This window comes from Merops nubicus, unplaced genomic scaffold (genome assembly GCF_000691845.1).
Source record: "Merops nubicus isolate BGI_N331 unplaced genomic scaffold, ASM69184v1 scaffold3486, whole genome shotgun sequence".
Lineage (NCBI taxonomy): Eukaryota > Metazoa > Chordata > Aves > Coraciiformes > Meropidae > Merops > Merops nubicus.
The window spans coordinates 20,824-47,567 of NW_008615446.1; the positions used below are offsets into that span (position 1 = coordinate 20,824).

The 26,744-nt window shown below is 40.3% G+C and overlaps 1 protein-coding gene across 1 annotated transcript in view; it reads left to right on the forward strand.

Annotated features, from left to right (window-relative positions):
* The window catches only part of LOC103775063 (disco-interacting protein 2 homolog C), a gene marked incomplete at its 3' end in the record, with an annotated part of 96,068 nt that overhangs the window by 11,598 nt on the left and 57,726 nt on the right, over nt 1–26,744 (forward strand). Inside the window, exons 3-7 of the mRNA XM_008942506.1 lie at nt 16,187–16,312; nt 17,163–17,372; nt 23,576–23,707; nt 25,009–25,128; nt 26,044–26,241. Of these exons, the coding sequence (XP_008940754.1) occupies nt 16,187–16,312; nt 17,163–17,372; nt 23,576–23,707; nt 25,009–25,128; nt 26,044–26,241 (786 nt within the window). The remainder of the gene's footprint in view (nt 1–16,186; nt 16,313–17,162; nt 17,373–23,575; nt 23,708–25,008; nt 25,129–26,043; nt 26,242–26,744) is intronic.

Here is a 26,744-nt window from a genome sequence, read left to right on the forward strand (position 1 = left end):
CGGTCTGTGGTTCTGTGGCATAGCTGGACTTTATTCTACTGATGTTTGGTGAATACCATAAGAAAAATATTTAATTTGAAGTATAACAAGTTGGGAACATTATTAGACCCTAAGTAGGAACAGTGATTAAGGAAAGATAAAATTAATTTCAGAGCTGAACAAAAGGGTAAAATCTCATTTCCAAATGAATGGGGTCCAAGTCTTTTTACAGTGCTGCTCCAGATATAACATGAAGCAAAGGAAGTGATTGGTTTATACTGAAAGGAAAAGTAAGCTCCAAAACTTCTTTACTCTTACCTTTGAAGGCATAAACTGCACATACTGTGCCATAGCTGGGTGAAGGGTGTTGTGCTCAGCTCTTGGTTCAACGGCTGCAGTGTAAGCACCCTTCTTGGGTGAGAGCCAGAGGCCACGGGCTGGTCTGGCTGCTGCTGCCTCTCACAGCTGCAGAATAAGGGAGCTATAGACAGCAGCACCCACCAACAGAGAGACAGAGAGTGGGAGAGAGGCCTTTGTGAGCTGAGAGTCAGGAGCCAGTGACTGGTGGCTGTGGAGAGCACAGAGGAGCCAGCTGTGGAAGATCTGCACCGTGTGTGAGAGGGGCATCTTGCTGCATGCAGACAGGCTCATTGTGCTGACACTACTGGAAAATTATAAAGAACTCCTTATTAAACCTTCTGTAACGTATCTCTGGTTCATTCTGTTAGTCAAAGGGTTTGCCAGTCCTGTTTAAAGGAAAATGGGATGATAAATGTTGGCAGAGAAAGTTCATGTATGTCTAGAGCATTCTAATGAATTTGAAAAACTCTCCCCTCAGAAGCCTTGAATTGACACTGCAGTTGCTGTCAGGATATCTTTGAATAATAGTTGTATGATCTGCATAGTAATTCCTGTAAACTCCAAGAAGTTTCCCCCACATTACACTAAAAATAATTTGTTTTCTACTTAGTGTTCTTAAACAGGTAAAAATTCCTGAAATTGTCCAGTTGTCAGTGTGCAGCCCATAGTCCTAAAATGTCCAAGCTGTGACTCTCTAGAGCAGTTCTGTCACAAACATGTGTCTTTGACTTTGTGTTGACAGTCACCTGCTTGAGCTGTCCTTGTCATTTGTAAACTAAGATGTTGAGTCAGCTTGGGGATGGACAAAAGGAGATGCCATGGACATCTTCCCTCTGTGCCTCTCCTGATACTTCAGGAGCGCTGTCAGTTTGTGTTGCTGCTGCTTGGTTTCAGGGACTGCCTGCTGCCTTAAAAGAAAGGCCTTTGTTCACTGACCTGGGAAGTAAGGTCCTGCCTTAGGAATGGGCAGAAGTGTTAGAATCACAGAATCATTTAGGTTGGAAAAGACCTTTAAGATTTGATCCAACTGTTAACCCAGCACTGCCAAGAAACTTGTTATTAGTGCAGCAGCCTCATCTTAGGAGAGTCAGGACTATGCTATAAATTCAGATCTCTATTGCTGCTCTGAAAACATTCTTGGTGTTAAAACTGGGAAGCTTGACAGTATTTGGGGGTCCTATGGCAGGGCTTTGAATTCCTACCTTGATTGCAGTGTAGCATGACTCCCCACCAAATCACCGAGCTCTCCAGCAAATTAATTTGCACAGCTATTTCATCTTCACTCACACAGAAGAAAACTGTATGTAACAAATGTCAATGAAGGCAAATGTAACCTTCTGTTTCAGTTTGGAAAAGTTATCAAATCATCTTCTTCAAATTCAGTTTCAGAGGAGCTTTACTAAAATACAGTGCAATGTTCTGATCCTAAATTTTGGTCTCCCCTCCTCTACCATGTCCCTGTGATATCAGAAATCTCTTTCTGTCTTTCATGCTATTGCTGCAGGTTACAAACTTGCAAGTCAGATTTGTTACTGGTTATCATGTCTTCAGGTTCAGGTCTGCTTCAGGTAGAAGCCTTTGTTTTGCTTCTTGATCTGCTCTGCTTAATACTTAAACATCTCTGCTTTGATCATCTTGTGAATATTAGATCCTAGATGTTACCTGGCTTCGGTGCTTGTTGTTGTATCTGGCACATCTTGGAAGAAGCCCAAAACAAAATGATTCTCGAGTCTTGAACCAGTAAGTAATTTACTTGTAGGAAAACATTTTTCTTCCTTAGTATTTTTGTGCCATTTATTTCAATTAAAATCTGCAAAGAAATCCTCTACGCCAGCTCTGATCAAAGTCCTTTTCTGTCTCATCTTGATAAGGTTTTCCTAACTGGAAGTCTAACATCCTGAATGTCATCTAACTCCTTCCATGCCTTTGCTTATTAGATAAGTTTAGATGTCAGGGAAGACTATTAAATGGACTCTCTTTGGAGAGTCAAAATCATTGCTGCCACTAATATCACCTTCAACGTATGCTCTTTTATTATGGAAAGTGTCAGACTGACATTTTAAATCCCTACCTATTTTCTCACTTCAGTCTTTTTTATCATTATTATTATTTCATTAATGTTGTAAGAGAATTTTTCAGCACTATAATTTTGAAAACCTGATTTCTATGATTTTTATATTCTAAATAAAATTGACTCTGAGTTTATAGAAGCTACTTTTTTCCTAGTGTATTTTGTGGTTTAAGACAGTTTGATTTTAGAATTCAGTCTACACTGGGATTTTAGTATAATTCTTTAAAATAAAAAAGATTTAAAATTTCCTGTTGTCTTCTTTTATACAGGAAGTTACCCTGAAATCATTATGTTTCAAAATGTCAGCTTCTTTGATAATTTTTCAGATATCTAAAGAAATAGGTAATGCTTAGTGTAGTCACTGAATCAGCAGAGGGTTAAGCTATATTATCTACTTTGTACAAATGTGGCTGATAGTTTAGCTGACCTAGTGCCGGGTCCTGCACTTGGGTCATGACAACCCTGTACAATGCTGCAGGCTTGGGGATGAGTAGTTGGAAAGCTGCCTGGTGGAAAAGGACCTGGGAGTGTTGGTCAACAGCCAGCTGAATGTGAGCCAGCAGTGTGCCCAGGTGGCCAAGAAGGCCAATGGCATCCTGGCCTGTATTAAAAATAATGTGTCCAGCAGGACTAGGGAAATGATTGTCCACCTGTACTCAGCACTGGTGGAGCCACACCTCGAACATTGGGTTCAGTTTTGGGCACCTCACTACAAGAAGGACATTGAGGTTCTGGAGCATGTCCAGAGAAGAGCAGTGAAGTTGGTGAAGGGTTTAAAGAACAAGCCTTGTGAGGAGCAGGTGAAGGAACTTGGGTTGTTTATCCTGGAGAAGAGGAGGATTAGGGGAGACCTTCTCACTCTCTACAACTACCTGAGAAGAGGCTGTAGTCAGGTGGAGGTCAGTCTCTTCTCCCAAGTAACAAGCGACAGGACGAGAGGGAATGGCCTCAAGTTGTGCCAGGGGAGGTTTAGGTTGGGTATTAAGAAAAAATTATTCCCGAAAAGGGTTGTCAAGGACAGGCTGCACAAGGACCTGGTGGAATCACCATCTGTGAAGGTTTTTAAAAGACGTGTAGATGTGGTGCTTAGTGACATGGTTTAGTTATGGACTTGGCAGTGCCGGGTTAACTCTTGAACTTGATGATCTTAAAGGCCTCTTCCAACCAAAACAATTTTACGATTCTATGTTCCTGTTAATTCAAAAGCATTTTTTATTTATTTAGCACTGAATATAAGAAAATCTCTTAATATTTACTCACTTACTATTTGGAAAGGGTTGCCAAATGTACATGGCAACAATATTTTCCTCTTAGCAGCTGCCATTCCTTAGACTGTACTATAATGTTATCTGGGGGCTCAAGCTGATGCTGAAGCCAAATGTTGCTGTAGGAAACTTTTGCTCAGAGGCTTTTCTGTCCTGTAGCTTTTCAGGCAAGGAAACTTAGTCAAAGGTTTACACTTCTGCCTGCATGCAGAACAGATGTCAGCATCTGGCTTGATATGACTCAAGTGACATGTCTGCAAAATCAGGCACAGATTTGAGTATGAAGTTAGTAATAATCATGTAGATTGGCTCCAGTTGGACATAGAGCTTTGTCTCCTTACTGCAGTTCAGAAAGTAGATTTTTCAGGTACTTTTGGAAGCTGCAAATTTATAGATTTGGTATGGTGTTTTGAGATAAGAAGATAGGATTTATATTGTAAACAAGTAGGTAACTTGCCTGGTTTAGCTTTCACAGTCTTATTATACTGTCTAAATGAACTAACTCAGTTAAATACTGAGATTTTTTGAGGATGTTGGCTCTACATATCTTCCACTTAGTCACTAGGGACCTGTTTGCTCCCTGGTTAGCACGGACCACATTCTGTGCCTGCTAACATTGAAATCCTTCATAGAAGGACTTGAAGCTTCCACCACCATTACTTACAATGCCATCATATAGGCTGTCTTCCTTTTGGAAGAGCAGTCTTACTGATTCGGAGGTTAAAATGGTGATCTGTAACCTCTCCACAGTGTAGCCTTGAAGTAAACTGGGGTTTGGCCCTTTGTGGCCTGCAGCGCTGGGCTCTACTGCCACATAAAGGCTGCAGCACAGTACGGCAGCATCTGCTGCTGTGGCAGTTCCTGATGAGCTACACCGTGGGTGAACTGGGCAGGTCCACCTGACCAGAAACTGTTCTCTTGATCACGACAAATCTCCCCTAGTTGTGCACTTCTTACCCAGTCAGGGCCTGCAGGGTTCAGAGAGAAACTCTCCCTCAGAGACCTTCAGCGCCTCCCCAGAGAGCAGGGGTGTTATCCTCCCTCAGCTGGGCCTTCAGCACATGGAGAAACAAAACCTCAGGTCCTTCCCAGCTTCGTTTTGCAAAGAGACACCACTGTGGCCCATAGACTGTGCCATAACAAAAAGCTTAAGTTCTGCATCCCAGTGCTGAAAGTTAGAGCACCTTATGTGCCAGGACCTGGCTTTTGCTGTTTCCACAGTAAACATACAAAAAGTACACATAACATTTAAAAACTAAATGAAGATTAAATGATTGGGAATGTGGTGTAATATGTTCAAATGCGTATGCAAGTGTTAGGAATGAGATAGCAGCTCTTTGCTCTATGATTTCTGCTGTAGAATTCTCCTCTGATGAGATGAGGATATGACAGATGGATTGGGCCAGGTTTATTAAGTCCCTTGTTTCTCATGAGATCTTTAAGAGACCTTGAAGATGACCAGTGTTCTGCATTGCCTGGAGCAAGTGTAATGCTTAAGAAAAATGAGACCAGTGAGCTCTAGAAACTGAGTTTTCCAGATGTCAGAAATTATATGGGATGTAATAGCATAAGTGAAATTGCACTACCTCTGTGTCTTAAGGATTCATGGTGTCCTGGAGGAGAGACCAGCAAATGAGAGCACATGTGCTACATCAACTATGGGGACAGATTTTAAAAGGCACAGCAGTGGATGAGCATAGAGCTGAGAGCTGAGCAATAGAGTGTTTTGAGAAATACTGTATGTGCAATCAGCATCTCTCAGCTGCTAGCATGGAGGAAGACTACTGCTGGTAAGGTGGTTGTGGTACCTGGACTCCTGGCAGGGAGTATCTCCCTTCTCCCACTCACTCTTGGTGATTTCTTTTCCTCGTAAGTTTAACTTCTGAAGACGAGAAAGAAAAAAATCTAGTCTCCTACACCATTCCTGGAGGGCTGCCAACTCCTGCCCTAGAGGTCCCACCACTTCAGAGAACAGCTCGTTTTCCAAGTGCACTCAGCACTTTTTTTAAAAGACATCTTAATATAGGAGATTTTTGGAGAGACTGCCAAAACAAATGCATCCTAACTACAACTCCCCTGGCTCAAATTCTTGAGCCACCTTCCCACACTATGGTTCAATAGGGAAAAAGCTAAACAGCTTATACGGAGCATGAAATCATTAAACTACAAAATAAATCATCCCAAGCTAGTTTTGAGGGACATTTGAAGTAAGGGAGCCAGCAATGAAAGAACATCCCCTATAGGCCCAAATCCTAGAGGAGAACTTGGCACCAGACTCTGGGTAGCTGAGCTGCTCTGCTGTAGAAGGTTCAGTACATGCCTTACCACGTCCTTGTTCTCATTTACTATGAGGTAAATGTGTGTATGAAGCATAACAAAGGTTGCTGACATTTTAGGTGTTTACAGCTTACCTCAGGGTGATTTTAAAATATATGTGTAGTTTATATTTTGGATCTTTGAAAGGACATTCAAGATCTCACTGTGCAGGCTTGTCAGAAGTGACAAAAAAGAATTGTGCTATGAGAATATAAGAGTTGTGGTGTATGGTAGAGGAAAGGATAGAAGTGGAAGATTTAAGGGGTCGTTTTTATTGAACCCTTATCATTTTACATGTCTCCAAAGAATAAGGAGAAAGAAAAATATGATGACTGTGCTATATATATATCAAGATGGGACTCTGTGTAGATATTAAGGTGGCTTATCATAAAGCAAATAATTTATTAACCCTTCAGATGAGTGAGTGTTACTTGGAAAAGTTAATCTGAATTAATTAACCTGGCTGTAGACACATTTATTGAAAAATTAATTAATCTTCTCTTTGAGTTAGCTTACTTGGAAACTTAATTTCAAGCTACAACTCAGTCAGGGCAAAAACGAGGCTGAAGAAGAACTTCTGCAGAGAAGTAATTTATATGATCACATCCTTGCTTTTGACCCAGGAGAAAAGTTTGTAAGGATTATTGCAGAATTCTTGAGGAAAATTACTCATGGATCTCCAGAGAGAAACAGATAGAAAGTTGATTTACTTCATATCACATAATAAGGGGGCCAGAGATGAAGTCACTATGCGAAACTGACTTCCAGATTGCATTACAAATGCAATAATAAATAAATGGAGGAATGAAAATTATTAGTGGGAGGCATGCCTGTTAGTTTTTTATTTCACTTATGAGTAGAGTTAGTATAGTTTTAGATTGAATAGAATCGTAGAATGTTTTGGGTTGGAGTGGTGATCTCTCCATGGGCAGGGACACCTTTAACTAAAGTCAGGTTGCTCAGAACCTGGCCTTGAACTCTTCCAGGGACAGGTCATCTACCAATTGTCTGGGCAACCTATACCAGTGTTTCACCACCATCACTGTAATTATTCCTTGTATCTAGTCTAAATCTACCCTCCTTTAGTTTAAGACCATTACTCATTGTCCTGTCACAATAGATCCTACTGAAAAGATTGTCCTTGTCTGTCTTATAGGCCCACTCTAAGTGCTGAAAGGCCACAACAAGGTCTCCTTGGAGGTTTCTCTAGGCTGAACAACCCCGACTCTCTCAGCCTTTCTTTGTTAGGAGAGGTGTTTCAAATCTCAAGAGTTTAGAGAAAACCATTTTAAAACCAATACCTTCAGGAAGAGTAGCAGTGGAGTTACAAAGAGTTCAGTGTTCTGCATGGTATCCTCTGTTTCCATCACATAACCTCTGTGTTTCACAGCCTGCCCATACAGCTTTCCCAACTGCATGTCCAGCTTCTACCTTCCTTCCACCCAGAATAATGAATGATTGCCACTGCCTTCCAAAGTGGGAGATGACAGCCATGCTTTTCTTCCTCACAGTAAAATTTTCTGAGCGCACGAGAACGTAACACATCCAGCTTCTGCATGTGTGCACCAGGAGGTGAACAGAAGATGCCCAGGACATACTCAGCAGTGACTGAGTAATGGCACAGCCCAGCCAGCCCTTTGTGGAGTGCACAAAGTGATTTATTTTTTTTAGCAGTGGAGTTTGTTCACTGCAGCATCCTAAAAAAGCCAAGCCTTTTTTTTGGTGGTGGCACGTTCATGGGGTTGCAAATGTTTTCTAAAATGCTGACTTTTTATTAACCAAATCATGCAGGTCAACAAAATTTGGCCCCAGGTTCATGAAAAGTCAGCAGAACTTTCCTTTGCGTGTCCATGTATCCCCAGTTCCCAAAAAGACCAGAGGCCCAGTATATGTGGTTTAAACGTCCCAATTTGTTTTTGAAATGCAAGCAACAGTTGATTTCTGTTAGTAACCTCCACAGCCCTCCTGGAAATGAGTGTTGCCTTAGAGCAGATGTTCTTGCCTTCAGTGGGGTGTTCGCTGTGGTGGTTGCAAAGGCCATATTTCAGAATTAATAGCACACCTGCTTGCAACTGGAGAGAAATCAGGTGTCACACTGTTCAGGCTGTGTGCTTCCCTCTCTGAATACCCAGAGAGGCTGTGAAAGATTCTGAGGCTGTTTCATTATAGCATCACCCACCGCAAAGATCCATTATTATATGGACTCATTTACTTTTTGGTTCCCAGGGGTGAGATGATTTTCCAAGGACTGATCTGTGTTGGGAGAACACAGCAATTTTTATAAATCACTTGCCCTATATCTGCCTGAAAATAAGGCAGTGCTGTCAGCCCAGGACAATCAAAAAACAAAGCCTAACTGTAATCTGTTCTGATGATACCACATTTACTGTGTCTCACCCTATTTAGTACGTCCTGATTGCATTTCCTATAGATGTAGCTACCAAATTATCTCTACTCAGAGTATTTACAGGCCATGTATTAGGAAATGAATTCTCAGTATATCCTTCGTTTCCATGGTAGCTACAACAAAGGTCTGATTAAACTCATAAGAGACTTTCACGCTTTCAAATACTAGTTTCCTGTAAGGCAGCAATTGCCAGCCTTTCCTCTGTATAATTACAGACAATGCTATTGCTATACTTAGCATTGCCTTATCTGGCATTTTCAGTCAAAACTCACCTTTGATGGTACTGGTGGCCTTGGGGAGGCTGTTTTCCCATAGTATTAGTTGCTTCCCTGTAATAACTCAGGAGCTGATGGGATTGTTCCATTGTACTGTGTTGATGCAGCAATAACTGCCCCTGCTGCCATTGCCTCCTGCCTCTCTCTGCCCTTTCTTCCAACTGTTTTCCCTGATGCCACCCCAGATACTGGCTTCCCTGAGACAGAAACTCATTTGTGGTTTTAATTATTTGTTAAGTGTCTGACTTCAGGGCTGATCCTCTACTGCAATATAAATAAGACATAAATATGTATTATATGTACATACATAACCTCCTCATAAAAATCCTTTGGCATTCTAAAGTAATTAGTGCAGAATATCATCCTTCCTGATCTTAATAATCTGCCATTCTGCAAGTGAGTCAGTTGTGTTTGTGGACTGTCCCACAAAGCAAGGATACTAAACCTTTTCAGACTCTTTGGGCCCATTTGTATCATCATGTTACCAGGAATTGGCTGTTCAAGCAAAGGAAGAAAGATTGCTTCCAAAGGCTAAATCAAAAAAAGACAGAAATAGCTCGAGGGAGAGGAATTACATGAGGCAAAAGGAATAAACAGATGAAAGGGATGAATCCAGATCACATCTGGGTATGTCTCCCAGCAGTTTTATTCTTTTAGGGATAAGTCTCTGCAAGGGAAGGATGGAAGTACCACTACTTCAGAACTGAAAAACCAGGCTGTAGAGGATGGTGGGGACTGTTAGATAATTCTGCATCTGTACACCAAAATTAGACAACAGCTTGTTTTTCCATATTTGTGTTTCTTAAACAGCTGGTGATTGGTTATCAAGGCTTTATAATTACTGGGTAACAGCAGTTAGCTAAAACAGCAGAGGTAATAGATTTTTTCTGAAACATAGGTAAAAACTGACTTCTGCAATGCACGACTCCCATCTACTGAGAGTCTTATTTATTGTCTTGAAAAGAAACAAGATTGTGTGATAAATTAGGTGCAAGAGAACTACTTGACACACAACTGCAAGACCTGATTTAAGTGCAAAAGAAGATGCTATTTTCTTATTTTGTGCTGAGGCATTTTCTGCAGCGAATGTGAGGAACAGTTTTACCATGTGGAAATTCTTAATGCAGCCGATGCTTACAATGGGAGGAGTGCCCTGTTTCATGATCCACACAGAACTAACACCCAGATCCCTGATCCATGAGGAGGTAACTCTTTACCTACAGTATGTTGAGTCTTTGACATGCCTGTGGAGCAAATGCAGCCAATAATGAATAAAGAAAGCTGCTTAGCTGTGTTAACTCATATAGGAAAAAAAGTTTAACAAAAATTTCCTCCACTTCCAGGAAGAATGCAACTGTAATTTGTTGAATAGCTTTTTGTTTTTTAAAAAAAGGTTTGAAGAAAAAGGAGCAAACTCATTCTCCAGCTAAAAGCTGCAAAAGTTTGTGGGAGGACTAGGAATATGCAGCATATTTCAAATGTCACAGTTGCTGTTCAGAGCTTTTAAGGACACTGTATCTGGCTCAAGTAAGGAATTGGGCATCCCTGTTTGTGGGATCTAAGGAGAAGGGCAGGTGAGGATTATGCTCTGTGCCAAACAAGGATGCACACTTCAGGAAGAGTGCTCTTCTAGCAGCTGTAGAGAAACGTGAAATACTGCAGCATGGCTCCATACATGGACCAGGCAATGGCTGACCTTCATCGCACAACAGTTCCTTTCTTGCTTCAGGAAAGGAAGCCTGATTTGCTTTTGGAGCTCATCTGGGCCTAGAAGGATCATATGTACTGCCCTCCCCAATGTAATAGGTAGGAGAGGACAGCTTGACACAGAGGGAGCTCACCAGCTATCATAAATACACATTTGTTCAAGGAGGAAACTATGTTCTACAGGAAAGATTTCAGAAAAAGTGAAGGAGAACCTATCCCAGAGCCAATACAAACCAGATTAAAGCTCCTCACCAGGCTCTCTTCCTGTGTGTTAACCCAACTACTGAGTAAAAAAAAAATTGTCAAGATGCGTCCCCCACCCCCAGATTATACTGCAGGTCATCAAAAATGTAGGGAATAAATGGTTAAAGAACACTGTGGAAAAAGGCTAAGCAGTATGAGCCATCTGTGTGTTTATATTTCTGTGTATTATTCTCTGAACTCTGCCCACCTCTCAGCAGTTGGTGCCGTTAACTCCCTAACGCCTCGTGTCACCCCCTTTCCCCTGGGGAGAACGTTGCACCCTCTGACGCTGCCCTGCGTTAGAGATGAAGGGTCTGAGCACAGGCTGGTCCCTCCAGCGTGGCTGTGTGCCAGCCATCAGCTCTGCGAGCTCCCACTGCTTTGTTGTGCCAGTGGGATCAGATTGGAAGAGCCTGGCAGCACGGGCAGCGTGCCAGTGTGCCCCAGGAGATGGGCTTCGCTCCCTTGCCCACGGGCAGTCCGTGCACTGATGTGTTGGGCGTGCAGCCGTTAGGTCTCACGGAGGACTAAAGCTGGGAAAGACCATGGAGAACTCTGTGCTGATACCAAGCTGGTGCTGCGTAGTAATGCACGTTACTGGGTTGGGTTTTTTCCCTAAGCCTTTTCAGTGAAACAAGGAGCACACATTGTGCCAAGTTATCAGATAAACCAGATGAAAAGAGTGACTGCCCTAAGCAGAGCAGCTCCTGGGAAAGCTGCTGCTGGAATGAGGAATCTACCTCCATATACAATAGATGAGAGTTTCTGATTTTGGATCGCAATGCCCACAGCCATGGGTCATTGCTCTGGGAGTCCGAGCTTAGGGACCTTCATTCTCTACTCCAGCTTCAGTTTCTCTGCTGTTTGTTTTGAGGCCTCTTGTCTTTTTAGTACATAGTTAGCTCTTTGAAGGGAAACTTTCTCTCTCCCACATGCTTGTTTTCACAGTTCCACTTCCTTTGTATTTCATTGGGTGTTCCCAGAAGTATGTTTGTCTCCTTCATCCTTTCATAGAAGTAAAGGGAGAGAATAAATAAAAATGCTTGAACACAACAGAAAAGATGGGAAAAGCTGTTTTGTTTGAAGATTGCTAGGTATTATTAGGCAGCCAGTAGCAAATACGTGTCAGGTTGAATACAGAACACCAGGTTGACTGCAAGAACACAAGTTAAGCAATTACCTTTTCTGGTCATGTTGCTTTACTCCTTCCCATTTACTCATTCATTTAGTAAAGACTCACTAATTGGATTCAACATATGGCTGGCTAACTTAAAACAGTGGGGGACAATAACAGATAAGGAACTGTACATTGGTTCCTACTCCTCTAGGTAGAGCTGGAGCTAAATCTATGTTCTAGGTTTTCTGTTATGACCTGCTTGTGGAAAAGCCAGATGGGAAGAGTATAAAGATTTTGTAGCACCTGTAGAGGTGCTCTGAAAGGGTCAGAACCTAGAGCAGTTTTATCAGCTGTAGCAGTGTAGTTAGAGCGGTCACAGACTTGAAAGAACTTTTCTCCTAGAAGCATTTTCTTTGCACTTAGATGTGGGACTTTTTCAGAAGGCTTTAGTGCAACTCCATCAAGGTATATCTGTGTTTGAAACTCTCTCAGAAGTTTATAGGATGTGAGAGTTTATAGCATGCCACACTATAAGAGAAGAGAGGAGACACAGGAGGTTTGTTGAAATATTTTTTTATTATTATTAATGAAAGTTCCTGTATGGCATTTCTAGACAAAATCTTGATATGTGAATGATTTTTTTCAGGAAAATTTAATAAGAAATCTGTGCTTTAAAACAATACTCAATCACAATGTGATTAATTCAGTTAGCTTGAGTGTCCCAGATTAGGTTGAGAAGACAGTTCAGAAACTTTTGTCAGACCTGCAATACAAAGGGCATCACTCAGCCAGAGACAGTTTGAAATTTGAGGGTGATGTTCTCTGCCAGTGCTCTGTGTGGTATGTGGAGAATACAAAATGCTTTGTGCTCATGGGATTTAGGGGGGATAAGCAATTTCCTGTCCCAAGCTTGAAGGTGTCTTCTTACCTCAGTGTCCCAGTGTGTATCATAAATGTGATTTCCTTCCTTTAATGAGCAATTATTATTGTTATTGTATAAATTCCTGTAACGGGTCTCCTTGTATTTTTTCAGCAGCTGCTAGGGACAGGTTGTGGTCAGGCAGCAGGAGAGAATGGGTCATATACAATATAATGGACATCATAAGCCATCTTTCACCAAGATAAAGTCAAAGATCTACCACACTCTTGCTCAAATTGATGAGAAGCAACTCGCCAGGGTCACTCTTTGGTGAGGAATGTATGTTTCAGTTTCTGTTTAAATCCATGCTTCATAAAACTATTAAAAGAGATAATTAGTTGTATTTTGGTTAACTTCCTTTGTGAAACATCAGCAACGTTGGCTTGTAGATCAGAAAAGTAAAGCTAAAACCTAGGGAAAATCAAAGTATGCATATGGAAAGTGTATACCTGAAGCTGATATTTGGTGGAAACAAACCTACTTACTGTTTATGTCTTGCTGTGGCTACATGTAGGATGGATGTTGTAATCCATGAGTTGTTCTTAAGTGTAATTCTTAAGTACCAGTCTGGCTTTCCCTGATTTCTGAATACTTTGGGACTAACTCTCTAGGTATGAATGGCTTGAATACTTGTAATTATCTTAATAAGTCCAACTCTATAGAAGACTATCGAACTAGGTGAAAGAGCATTTTCAGAACTCATCAATGGGCTTTCATTCAAAGAAGAAAACCATGCAAACTATATAAGCTGCTATTCAAGCTTTACCTAATTCATAACCTTTTATTATATGCTTAGAGGCAATTCATTTAGCCAAGAGTTTTATTCCTGGGAGAGAACATAGTGAAAAGACTTTTTTATCCAAGCTTGACTGTTTCTGCTGCCCTTTTTTCCATGCCTTGTAAGATCTTGCTGATAGTCCCTGGACCATCTCTAGACTGTCTGTCCTCAGCCTTTTCTGGACATGTGTCCTGTTTTTTTCGGGTAGCCTCTGTACTCTGAGTAATGCCTTTGGAACAGTTGACCTTGCAGGCTGGGCTGGGAGCAGGTGTGCATGTTTCTTCTCCCCAGTCAGCTTCTCTCTTGTTTATTCAGAGTTTCTTATCTTTTCTATTGTTCTTGCTTTCCTGTGGGGTTTTGTGTTGGTTTCCTCTTTCAGTAATTTCTAGTTTGGTTTATTCCACAGTCACCCATTACAAATAAACTTATCAGTCACGTGCGTTACTAAGAAAACAATTTAATTCCTGGGCTCCCATGGACTCATTTAAACATCAAAGCCCTGCAGAGTTCTTTTTAATTAAACTGATGAGTTTCTTCTTACATCAAAAAACAAATCAAAGAATTCACCAGTTATGATTGTGTCCAGCTGTCATTAAGCATTTTAATAATGATCTTCTGTCAGCTGTCCTCCTTGAAAAAACTTTTGAAGAATTTGAATTAGACCTTGTCTCCCTCCTAATATAGTAAGAAACAATCCTAAATACAATAATATACAAATATTTCTTTGTGTCTTGATCAGCAAAATTTATTAGCTTCCAAAAAATGCTGTAGAGTTTGGTTTTTTGCCTTTTTTTTTTTTAGGAGGAAGTTCATTTTTTTACTGCTTGATAGCTAATTGCTATCCTTTGATAGAAAACAAAGAACTTGCCCCGTTTGTTGGACAAGAAACACAAACTACTAGTGAGTATGTTCAGTCCTGTATATGTTATCATCATTGGAGTAGAGTGAGCAGGTAGGAATTTATCTTGGGGATATGCTGTTAGGTAAAGACTTAGATTGTTTGTTTTCTTATCCTTGTAATTTCCACATAAACTTTTCATCAAATTTTAATTATACAGAAGACCTTAAACCTTCTATTTTAAAATAGCGAGTTAACAGGAGAGAAATTGTTTTCTGATTTGATGTTATTATTGCAATCTTCCTCCATTTTGGTCTGACAGCAGCACAGCTCTTCTATCTTTTGAGTGTGCTTTTCCAGCTTTGCTATTTACTTTTCTTGCTTTACTTTAGCTGACATGCTCAACCTCTTCATGATTTAAAACAAAAGCGAGAAAAAACTCACAGAAGCAGCTGATCATGTTCTTTTTCTTAGACTTCCTCTTCCCTGCAGTCTTTTCACTGAGAGGTGCTTAAACCCTGACAGAAGATAGGAAACGACACTATTATTAAAAATTAGACGTTGTGGCTTTGTCAACGAGGGGTATCATCTGATGCTTCTAGTGGTCTTTCCCAGTTGTTACTTAAAACAAGTTACTTATACTAATGTGATCCAACCAACAGCTCTTTAAATATAAGTTTGTATACTTTTCTCTTTTCCTGTTGCTTTTCTTGGGGAACATTGCCTGTTCAGAGCTGTTGCCAAACCAGCCTACAAGTGTGGTCTTCAGATTCAGCAGCAGCAGAAGTGGGATCACTGGATTAAACCTGCTTCTACTTCACAAATGGGAACAGCTAAATAGTGCACACAACTTGCTGCATTTTCTACAGCTGGCTGGTTACAGCATCTGGTTAAAAGGCAACATTTAATGTGCATCCAGTTGTGTCCCAGATGGTCAGTGTGTGGCAGCTTCTTTAACCAACAGTGACCTTTGTTTGCTGCCATGTGTTTTGCGTAGGGTCTCTTCATGTGAGTCTTGTCCCAAACCCATAGAACTATACAGACAAATAGTACAAGATAGCAAATTAACACAGACCAATTTCAGCGTATAATTATGGTAGTAATTAAAAGACTTGCACAAAACAGAATTAATCAAAACATGTCACCAGTGTCTTTTCACATGATAAATGACCTTTTTCAGGCTTGGGGAGGCAGATGAGTATATATAAACATGAAGGGTAGAGAAGCTCTTCAGTGGGGATGTCCCCATGGGGAAGGGATCTGTTGGGTGTTTTTGGAACTGGTTGGTGTGAGCTGTGTGTAGTACCTGCCTGTAAAACTACAGGCCTGTGCTTAGGGTGCTTTTTCTTCTCATTCTACCTCAGGCCAGCCCTACGTTAATACTTGTTTTCTGTAAATAAAGCCAAGTGGAGGGGGATTTGGGAATGGGAGACCTGCTGCCATTTCTGTTGTGACATTTCACATACCTCTTACCTTTCAAGCAAATGTTCCTGTTCACTTAGGCTGTGTGACTTCTGTGTAAATTGTAAACCTCATTCCTTTAAAAACCAGATGATGTTAATGGACAGTGCTTTCACTGAAAACAGTCGTGGTTGCTGAAGTAACAGCTCTTGGTTAAAGAGGTTTGAGCTAGGGAGCCAGAGTTCCTGCTCCTCAAATACTGCAGCACTGTTCTGGGAGTACTGCACAGCTCAGAGGGCTGGTTTGCTCACGCAGCACTTTCCACTCTAGGTGCTCTTTGGTTTTGTACAGCGAGGAGGACGCGGGCGGTCCCCTGCGGTCCCGTGCGCCCCTGGCCTGTCGCTGCAGGGGCAGCACTGCTGGCCCGGCCGGCACAGCGGGCACGCTGCTGCTCCAGCCAGCAGCTTGATTCCACCCGAACACCAGCTTGAAATCTCTCTTTCCTTCCAGATGTCCACACAGAAGCAGTTCAGGCAGCCCTTGCTAAACACAAAGAAAGGAAAATGGCAGTCCCCATGCCCTCAAAACGACGATCATTGGTGGTCCAAACATCAATGGATGCCTACACACCTCCAGGTAAGCATCTCTGTGTATTTTATGAGCATTTTTGAAATGGTTCTTTGTGCTGCTGTGACCTAAAACCTGCCGGCACAGAGCAATGGAAATGTCGTTTGAAGCACACTGAGCATAACACTGAGGTATATTTGAGGAGGAGAGATGAACTGAATGGTTGGAAAGTCAACAGGGGCAGTTCCATGATTGCATTGCCCATGGTGGTACCTCAACTTGCATTGGTCTTTTTGTTCTATGAGGACCTAACCATGGCCAGCTTGTCATATTTTCTGTGAGTCAAAAGTTCTTTTCAAGTTTCTAGTTTATTCCCTAACCCTATAATGGAATGTTATATTTACAGTTATTCATGACATTGCTTTTCAAATTTGTCTGTTCTTTTACCTGCTAGACTGGGAAAGTACTCCACATCTCATGCATTCTCACACTTGCTGAATCCAGCTCTGACTCCACTGCTCACTGAGGGGTGGGATTTCTACAGCTGGAAAAGGTTTTCACAGACCTTGTGAAGTGGGCTTGGGAAAGTATTTTGGGTATTCTGTACTGTTAATACATAGCTGGAGATCTTCAGAAGATTCTCAAGCTGCTTTATAAATGAAGACTCTTCTATTAGCCTTACTTTTATACAATCATGCAGAAGCCATGATCTTAGAGCTGGAAAGCTCTGTCAGTGCACAGTTAGCAACTGACTTCATTTCAGGCCTTCCAGTATTACAGATTTTCCTTACTGTGTTTGCCTGCCTTCAGAAGTTTTTCTTAATGGCAGCTATCTTTAGATTTGTAATATGATCGTGCCTTATTTCTGTTAAGGAAACCCAAAAGCACTGCAAGTTAACAGGCTGTTTTTAATTACTAGATACTTCTTCTGGTTCAGAAGATGAAGGCTCCGTACAGGGCGATTCCCAGGGAACTCCCACCTCAAGTCAGGGGAGTATAAACATGGAACATTGGATCAGTCAAGCAATCCATGGCTCTACCACGTCGACCACTTCCTCCTCCTCGACACAGAGTGGAGGCAGTGGTGCTGCACACAGACTAGCTGATGTTATGGCTCAAACCCATATAGGTCAGTATAAAGATGTTTTGAGTATGTCCAGTTTAACATCAGTTTTGTCTCTCACATTCAGCTGATGCTGCTATATGCAGTCTTATAAAAGTCTTTACTATACTTTTTCTTTCCTTTTTTCTGTTTTCTGGTATTATATGGAGAGATAGTCCTGTGTTCCTATATTGGGAGGGAGAGATGGGGGGAGGGAAGGTAGCAAAATAGATTTGGGGGTAAACTTCTGTTGTGGCAGATAGGATATAGCTGTTGGCTCCCAAATGTCTTAAAATGTCCAGTCCTCTGACTTCCCTTACTTACCACTAGCAAAGATCTCTGTAGTATCCAGTGATAAGGAAAATCAGCGTGTGCAGCATTAGGCATTGCTTGCATACAAGTTTCCTCTACTGCTGTAGCACTTTAATTACATAGTTTGAGTGATTTTTGGTAATTCTGTTAACAGTAGGTCCTCTTAAACATTTTTTTCCCCTGCCCTTAATTGAATCTAGAATGTTTGGACTGGGACATCTAGCTATTATAAAACTTGGGAAGGATTAGTAGAACCCTTCGGGGAAGGTAGCTGTTATTTTTATTAGTAGCTTGTTTATATCTTTTGCAAAGATCCTACGAAGTCAAAGCTTTCTTTCCATTAGGGCTAAGCTTCACAGACATTAATTATTTCTGAATGTTGTGCCATTGACATTAGTCTTCATTAAAATGAAGCAGCTACTTGATTAGACACGTGGAAAGCAAGGCTTGTTTTCCCTTCATTCTCCAGTAGCTGCTGTTTATCATATGAGGCATCTGCTTTGTGTGCATTCTTGCTGGGACTGTGTATTTTGGGTTGTCTCACTGAAAATCTATTGGAATCTATACTAGAACAGATAAAGCAACCTTGCTACTGCTCTATTACACCTATGAAATGCAGTGTGTGACTGTTTCTCAACTGATCATTCCTTTCCCAAGTATAGGTAGTAAGATACATGAAAGCATCTTAGATGTTCCTGATTTTACGTGCTGAAACAGTAGTCCATAGACGACCTTTTTTGCTCCGAGTATAGCTCTGTGTAACACCTGTATTTTCAGATCAGTAATCCTCTCACCATGATCTGGAATTGCTGAATTGCAGTCATGGGAAGAATTTCTATTGTATTCTTAAATTCATGCTAAATGAATAGCTTAGAACCTTGGTTTAGAAACATACATTTTCTGTGACTTCATCTTGAAATGCTAGAGGAAATTATAGCATAGAGAATTAAATTTATCCAAACTCTAAAAGGTTGCATTACTCACACACCAAGTCTTAATATGTCTTTAAATATAGCTTCTTTATAATGTGACATTTCAGTAATTTTAAATCTGGCACAGTAAGTCTTCTTTTATAATCACTGCGTTTGCGGTAAATAATAGAGCATTTGTAGAGCTAAGTTAAAATGGCAGTATTCTGCAGGAGAGGAAAAATACCACTTCTTTTACTTGTTTTATTTTACCATGTTATTGTTGGCTGGAAAGCTCTCTCCTGTGAGGGACTTAAGCTTACCTCAGTGTATACATATTTTTATTCACTTTGACAATAAGATACCTTAAATTTCATCTCTAGCTGGACAGCAGTTGTGATGTAGTAATATAAAGGTCATTTGGGTACAAGGTACGAGTGATATCTGCTAACAGTTTGAGACTGTGAGCTTAAGGTTACCATCAGTCATTGCTGTTATGATCACTGGAAATGTAATAGAAGCTTCACATATGATAACTGTATATGTTTCTTCATGGGTGATGAGCTGCTCTCTGTAAGGACTGGAAATTAATAGCTCTTTTGTTTCTTTTCAGTATGAGGAGGTGGATTTTGCATGTAAATGTATTCTAAGAGGTAATAGATTTGAAATATTCCCATAGATAGCCTTGCTCTTTCAGAGGCAGTGTGCCAGTGATCATAGATGAATAATCCTCTTTGGTAGGAGAGAAGGATTGAGAGGAGAGTAATCCTGTTCCCTGAAGCTCCTCAATTACTGGAGACAATTTGTTTCTGATCACAAAGAGCATACCATTCCCATGGCTTGATGCTTGTTTGGTAGAGGGAGTTGTTCTCCAGAGACAGATCAGCCTACCAGAGAGAAATCATCTGTAAGGACATACTGCCATACTCTGGAGGTGCCACTTTTGATAAATACAAATCTAAGGGGCAACAGGAAGGACCTTTAATGATAACCAAAAATAGTGCTTCATTCTGGTATTTACTAGGATTTGACCTCCAGAGTGCATCATAGAATCAAAGGGAGATTTTTGCAGTTTAAGTACTGTAATGCAGTCCTAAGAAAGGGATTTGATAAAAAACTTAGTCTATAATATCATCAGAGTTCAGCTTTGTGGATCATTTATATAATTTGCATATGCTATTGTATGCTTTTGCATTCTATGCTGTATAAATGTTAATTTAATTTGGCGGCTGGTGCTGCTCTGATACGGCCGAAGTCCTAACTTAGGCTAGATATCCTTTAAATATTTATTCTCAGCTCTAAGCTGCTTGGGTGTCTGTACCAAGCTACAAGGAGAATCTCTAGAATCTCTAGTTTGGCACAGGTATCAAAATTGTCTTGGGTAGTTCTTGAATTTAGAGATCAAACTAGTGAAATCTGTAAAAAGTACCTAATGTTTTGGCCCATCTTTGGCTCAGTACTGTGTATATTTCTAACCTCTTTAAGCTTTCATTTGTCTATATTGTACCTTTTAGATCTGTACATCTATAAAAATCTAGGAGAGAAAGCACATCCCAAAGCTTAGAAAGTTCATGTAATGAAAATCACACAGTGCTTTTGTAGGATTGTAAATGTATATAAAGGAGTTAAAACACCTCACTACAAAAATTTTGATCCTTTTGATGCATTTAATGTTTCTTTTATATACTTAAAATATGTTTCTGTTCAAAATTCAAAAGCCTCTATCCAAATTAAAGTCTACATAGATTTTTTAGAAAGTAAATATAAAATCATGTGCCATAAGGCATGGCTGATAGTTCTTTGATAACCTTAAAATTCTTGTCTGTTCTGAGGGGAATGTTAACTTAAAATACAGGAGACAAGGAGTTTAAACTACTGTCACCTGGACATCAGTACAGGACAAATCCAGCTGATGGAAAAAGCCACAGCTCTGACTCTGGTTTTCCCTTCCCTGACAGTCAGCTTGTTTCAGAAAAAAAACCCTACATTTTCATCAAGCACAGTATTGCAGGGGGCTTTTTGCATTCCCAGAGACTTTTCAAATTCATGGTGTTTATGTGTGCTTCCGAACTTCCACTGGAAAGTATTCTGCTGCCTCTTTGCTTCTCCTCACACATGGGGCTCTGTGAATGCACACACTCTCGTGACTGTGCTCTGCATTGCTGGTGCTCTCTGATTTTCATGAGTTGGGGTCAATTATATCACTCCACTGGCAGAAATGGAGAAAGCCTTAACTGGTAACAGCTGTTCTGTCTGTGATCTTCTAATGCAAGAGCATTGGAAGAGAAGGGAAGAGGAGGTGACGCAAATATGTCTGTTTTATGGAGGAAGTGCTTTGAAGTCACTGCAGCTGTCACAGTTTCTGCTTTTTAGTCAACAGATGTGTCAAGATCATTATTCTTCACTAAACCTCAAACAGTGCTTCAAGTTACCTGACATAAGACCAAGCAGGTCTATACAGATTATGTCCATTATCTAAGTCTGGGTTGACTGTTCTATGCAAAAAGAGGGTACATTTCACATAACACAACAACTATCTTTTTCTTTAGAAGTCATTCAGACCAGATTTTTGTCTGAATGACTTTGGTTTCTCCAAGCCTGACTCTGAGAAGGGAATGGCGTGAAGATTTGTAAATCTAATGGATGAAACTTTCAGCTGTAGATATTGTCATGATAAGACATCTGTTAAGCAGTTAGTATAATGGAGCACAGTAAGACAAACTTTAATGTTCTTCTTCTGCTAGATAAGTGTTCTTCTTCATGGAGATGTAAATAGGAGATGAGCAGCCAAGGTGCTACAGCCCCACTCTTTGGCCAGTCCGTTGTGGCCACCTTGGGAAGAAATTTTCTTCCAGGTAATTTCAAGTGCCAGTGCTGCTTACTCAAAAGGAAACCCATTTACAAAAGAACAGGAAGCTTCTTTCTCATGTTACTTCCCTCTGCTCGGCACCATGGGTAACAAAGGAGTATTTAGTTTCAAGTGTCTAGATGTGAAGGGTGAGCATCTCTGCTCTGTGGTGCTTTGGATCACGTATCTTCTCTCCCACACATTAAAAAAAAAAAATCAGTTTGGCTCTAAAACCTGAAAGGAGATACTTTAACCCAAATTTAACTTGCCTTGTAAAGTCTGAAAGATGGAAATACTTCACTGGAAAGATGTAAACAATTACACCTAGGTTTAAAAATACTTTCTCATGTTACTAATAGCTGACTAAGTACAGTTATTTTCTTAGTCATGAACTTTCCTATTTGCATAGCAACACTGCATTGTAAGTAACAGATAAAAAGATAAACATCAGCATTTTTCAATTGACTTAATTATTGGGTAATTCAATCGTGGTCTATAAAAAGCTCTTGACACTTAGCAAGAAAGGGCAAACACTCTGCTGAGTCTAAAATAGTTGACAGGACATCTAACATGAAGACATTGTTCAAAGGATTACCACCATAAGCTTAATTGACTGAGCTATTACGTTTCAGTTGGTCACTTACAGCACAATGTAAGGTGTTTGCTTCAGTAAAATTATAAAAATGGATGTGATCAGACTCAAAATGCTCACTGGACATGTAGGATGCAAAATGTCTTTGAGTTGCACCATAAAAGCCATCTCATTTTTCCTTAACCAGATACTGTGATTGAGTGATAAGGTTGAGTCCTTATTGTGTTCATGGATATCAACATTAAATAACAACTACAGACGCATTAATAGCATGTCTTCAATTTTCATGGTGATTGTCAAATGTTACATTCAAATGAGAAGTGTGCAAAATAGGCATCAAATAGAGCATCGTGTATAGCCATAAAAGTCAGTTGTCTTTGTTGATGGTGTATGAATCTGGGAACGGATGCACAAGAATGACACTGATCCAAAGTTCAGGACTTGTGAAAATGCTTTATAATTACATTTGAGGTTAAATTTATTGTAGAAGTTGGTTTTAGAATCAAGTTAGGCACCATAATGCTTCTAGGACAGATTTAATAAAAAGCATATATTGGAAATCATATTAGAACAAGATGAATTTTTTGCAAAATTTTTGCATTTTTCAAGACTCTCACTCTATTGTAAAACGGAGTATGTTCTTCAGTGGCAGCAAAATGAAGACTTGCCTTGTTTTGTGTTTCAGAGGCTGCTGGGGATCATTTATGTCAATTGAGAGAGAAGTTATTTGCTCATATTTGTCTCTATCTAATCTAATGCTGATTAAAACCTGGAAAAAAATTATAAGACAACCCATAAAAATAGTACAAATGCATAGGTAATACAGACTTGTACTTCATACTTGCAAACACAGCTGTGGTAGCATGCTGAGTTATCAGGCTCTGAAGGACGAAGATTAGCTCTGTGGAGTTGTTCAGCAGTGCTGGCGTGACTCAGACCAAATCGTGTTTGCCTTGTGGAAGGCAAGTCTTTGTTATGCAGAAGAAATAATAGCTCTGTCTAAAAATGGTACACAAGTGTCCATGCAGAATGGAAACTTTGTGTTTCTTTACATTTTAATTCTGGCCCCTGGATTCCAACCCTGCTATGATTGATTTATTTTTTTCGTAATATATGCATAAATTCCTTTCTTAACTAAAATGGGCATATTCAAAATAGGGGGGTTATAAAAGGGATATGCATTTGACATCCTGATCTATTATTTTTAGAGAAACCAATGCAGTAATCTATCAGAAGTATATTTGTCTGGATTCTTCCTTTTTGAGGCTGTTCACAAGCTTTAACTTAGTATAAAATGAAATGTCAGTGGAGAACAATCCAATTGTATCTTTTTTTAGCCTATTGCTTCTAAGACTGCAGATATATAGCCCCTGTTTAATTAGTCGAAACTTTATTTATTCAAATCATGTGGTACATTATAGTTGTATATATTAATTTTGTGCATTAACTTTAATGCCTTTTCAGATGTTGGGGAAAAAAAAATCAAATGCTACTCTTTTCTCTCCCCTTTGCTTCTCTGCTTTTCAGCACTAGAGATACAGAGTTAAACCTTTTAACTTATTTTTCACAGAAAATCATTCTGCCCCTCCAGATGTTACCACTTACACTTCAGAACACTCAATACAAGTAGAAAGACCACAAGGATCAACGGCACGGGTGGCACCAAAGTATGGAAATGCTGAACTTATGGAGACTGGTGATGGTATGTCACTAAACAGAACTGGGTGGGTTTTTTAGTACTGTAACCTTTTTAGTGGTTACTGTATGCATCTGCTCTTTGTTTCTTCTGGGTACGTTTATAAACAGGCACAAAGTTGAAGCATCTTTAACAGCCCTAAAATGAACTGATATAAACAAAGCTAACATAGATAAATATTTCCTAATCAGCAGAGCCAACTCTCTCTACAAGTTGTTTGGCAAGAGAAAGCAGTGAATCTTTTTAGATCTGCTTTTGTCATGCTGTCTGGTTACAGCTAGTCTGTTTTTTAAATGGCAAAGCAAATGATGTGCTGGGATGGCCACAGCTTCAAAAGCGGTCTGTTTGAAGTTTTATTTTTTGAGTTTGTTGTTTTGTTGGTTTTTTTTTTGTTTTTGTAAACCCTTTCTTATTTACTGCCTCTCTTTTCTAAAACTTTTTAAACAATATTTCAGCAGTGTGTGGAATTGTTGACCAAGAGTATCACATCAAAACTTAGCAGCTTCATCTCTAAAAACCGCTTGATAAAAGTTTAGGAGCCAACCTTACGGAAGGGTAGGAAGTTGAAATTCCTGCAGTGCAGTGGCAGAAGGCTGTTATTTCAGGAACAGATAACATGAATGATGCTGAGGCTCTGCACTCAGCTAGGGAGAAGGAACAGTGAGGTGATGGATGGGATTATATTATAAAAGTGCTCTTTGCCACACACTCCTCTTCAGAATTGTGTTCTTCGAAGTGCTGTATGGGCAAGCACACTCCTTTGGAGATTGCTGGCTGGTGGGATTGGCCACAGGGATGTTCAGAGAATACAGGATCATCTTGAAGTAATACAAAGATGTGAATCATGTTTAAGATGGATACTGGACAGATATCCACTGCACTATAAAGAGCAACCCAGAATAAATGGTGAGACAGAGCCTATGAACCACACTCCTTACTGAGCTCTGGTCTAGTTCAGCAGTGTTGTTATGAGCCAATGTCTGACAGCGCACAGTGTCAGTGCCACCTAGAAGACTTCTCTAAGGTTACTGACATTGCTGTAGGGGGTTTTATTCACTGTGCTTCTCTGTCTGTGCTGTTTCCCCTCTAATTTTGCAGGTTCACTCTGACATTGGTTTTTTTTTTATTTATTCATCATTGCTCCTTCTTGCTGCAATTATCGTAATGAGTTAATGTTGAATACTTGAGTCACGGAATGGCTGTACTTGTGGTGGCCTTGCAGTCCTGGGCTTTTCCTCTGCTCTGTTCTGTCTGGTGGTGTTCAGCGTAGCGGTCAGCTGATGTCTCCATTGATCCCTGTCCTGCAGGAGTACCAGTGAGCAGCAGAGTGTCAGCAAAGATTCAGCAGCTGGTCAACACACTAAAACGGCCCAAACGACCACCATTACGAGAGTTCTTTGTAGATGACTTTGAGGAATTGTTAGAAGGTAAAATGACTGTTTTTTAAAAGGTCTGGGGATCTCATTAAAACTCTCTAAAATGTTTGTCTTGCACATTTGACTTTCCAGAAAGCTAAGTAAGCCCTCCCTGTACTGGCAAGTACCAAAAAGTGTTGGCATTCAGTGTATTGTCCTTGTAGTGAGCTTAAGTGGAGAGCCACAAAGCCTAAAGTCTCCCTTTTTTGCTCAGTTCCTGGTTCTGCTTGCAAAAAAAAAGAGAAAAAAGAGAATGGAGGGAAGTTTTACTTTGAGAACATTCAACTGTGGGCTACAGCCATTGCTTTTGACCACCGGTATGAGAAAAGCTGTCAGTGGGGGAGCATGTTAAATTTTTTATACATCCTTTGTCTAGAAACAAGGATAAAGTCAATACATGGAATTATTTTTTTTTTTTAAGGAGGCCAGTGTTTTGAGAAGTAAAATTTGCCAGGATGTGGAGATTTAAGTAGTCTTCTTAGTAGTTTATAAGAAACCACTGTAACAGAACATGACTTAAATCAGTCTGTAACTGACGACTTACTAAAATACATTTTTTCAGTAGTTCTGCAGTTCATCTCATTACTCTGTTTTTCCTGTGAAAAAGTATTCTCTGTCTCTCTTTAGGAATAAAGAAAGGTTGATTGTATCCAAGATAAACACATGCATGTTGCCTCAGCAGTTTCTTTCCCTGCTTGTAGAGCTAGTGTAAGGATCTCACATGCATTTGTGAGATGTTTCAGTTGCTTCATCTCTGTTAAAGTTAAAAGTTATGTATTTCATTCTATTTTTCTGTTGCTTCTCGATACCTCTAACATGTTATTATTTCCAGAATATTTTGCAAAGGTAACTTGTTCTCTTGGTTACACAGGTGTACACAAGTTATAGAATTCACATGGTAACTGTGTATCTTTTCCTAATCATAAGTTCAACAGCCAGATCCAAACCAGCCAAAGCCGGAAGGAGCTCAGATGTTGGCTATGCGTGGGGAGCAGTTAGGTGTGGTTACAAACTGGCCACCTTCTCTGGAAGCAGCTTTGCAGCGCTGGGGAACCATCTCGCCCAAAGCTCCGTGCCTCACCACTATGGATACGAACGGGAAACCACTGTACATCCTCACCTACGGTGAGCAGCTTCAGGCTCCTCCTGCTTTTGTGTTTGGGGTACAGTGTCCATATGTGTAGTAAATGCATAGACACACGGTGAAAGAAGCTCTCCAGTGATACACCAATTCCATGTCTGAGCAGGGTAAGACACCTCCAAAGCTGTTGGTGTCTGAGCATGAATTGCTGAGATGTTCTAGTATGATTTATTTCACAAAGAGGAACAGAGCTGAGTAGATACACCTATGGAATCACAGACTATAAATTAAACCCATCTTTTAAGTAGAAACACATCCTAGGGCAGAGTAGCCTGAAGATTAATGTCTAAAGCCGTTGCCCTTGGGTATTCCCCAGGCTTTGCTCTGCAAAAGCAGAACCTGGTATACAAAATGCGCTAGCTTCCTGAAGAAGTTAAAATAGGATTTTTTGCCATGTTGTACTGGCATTGTGTAGTAAGTGTGATTTGAATTATTCCTCCTGATATGTAGTTGTTCAGCTAGCAAATGCACCCCCTTGAAATAGGTT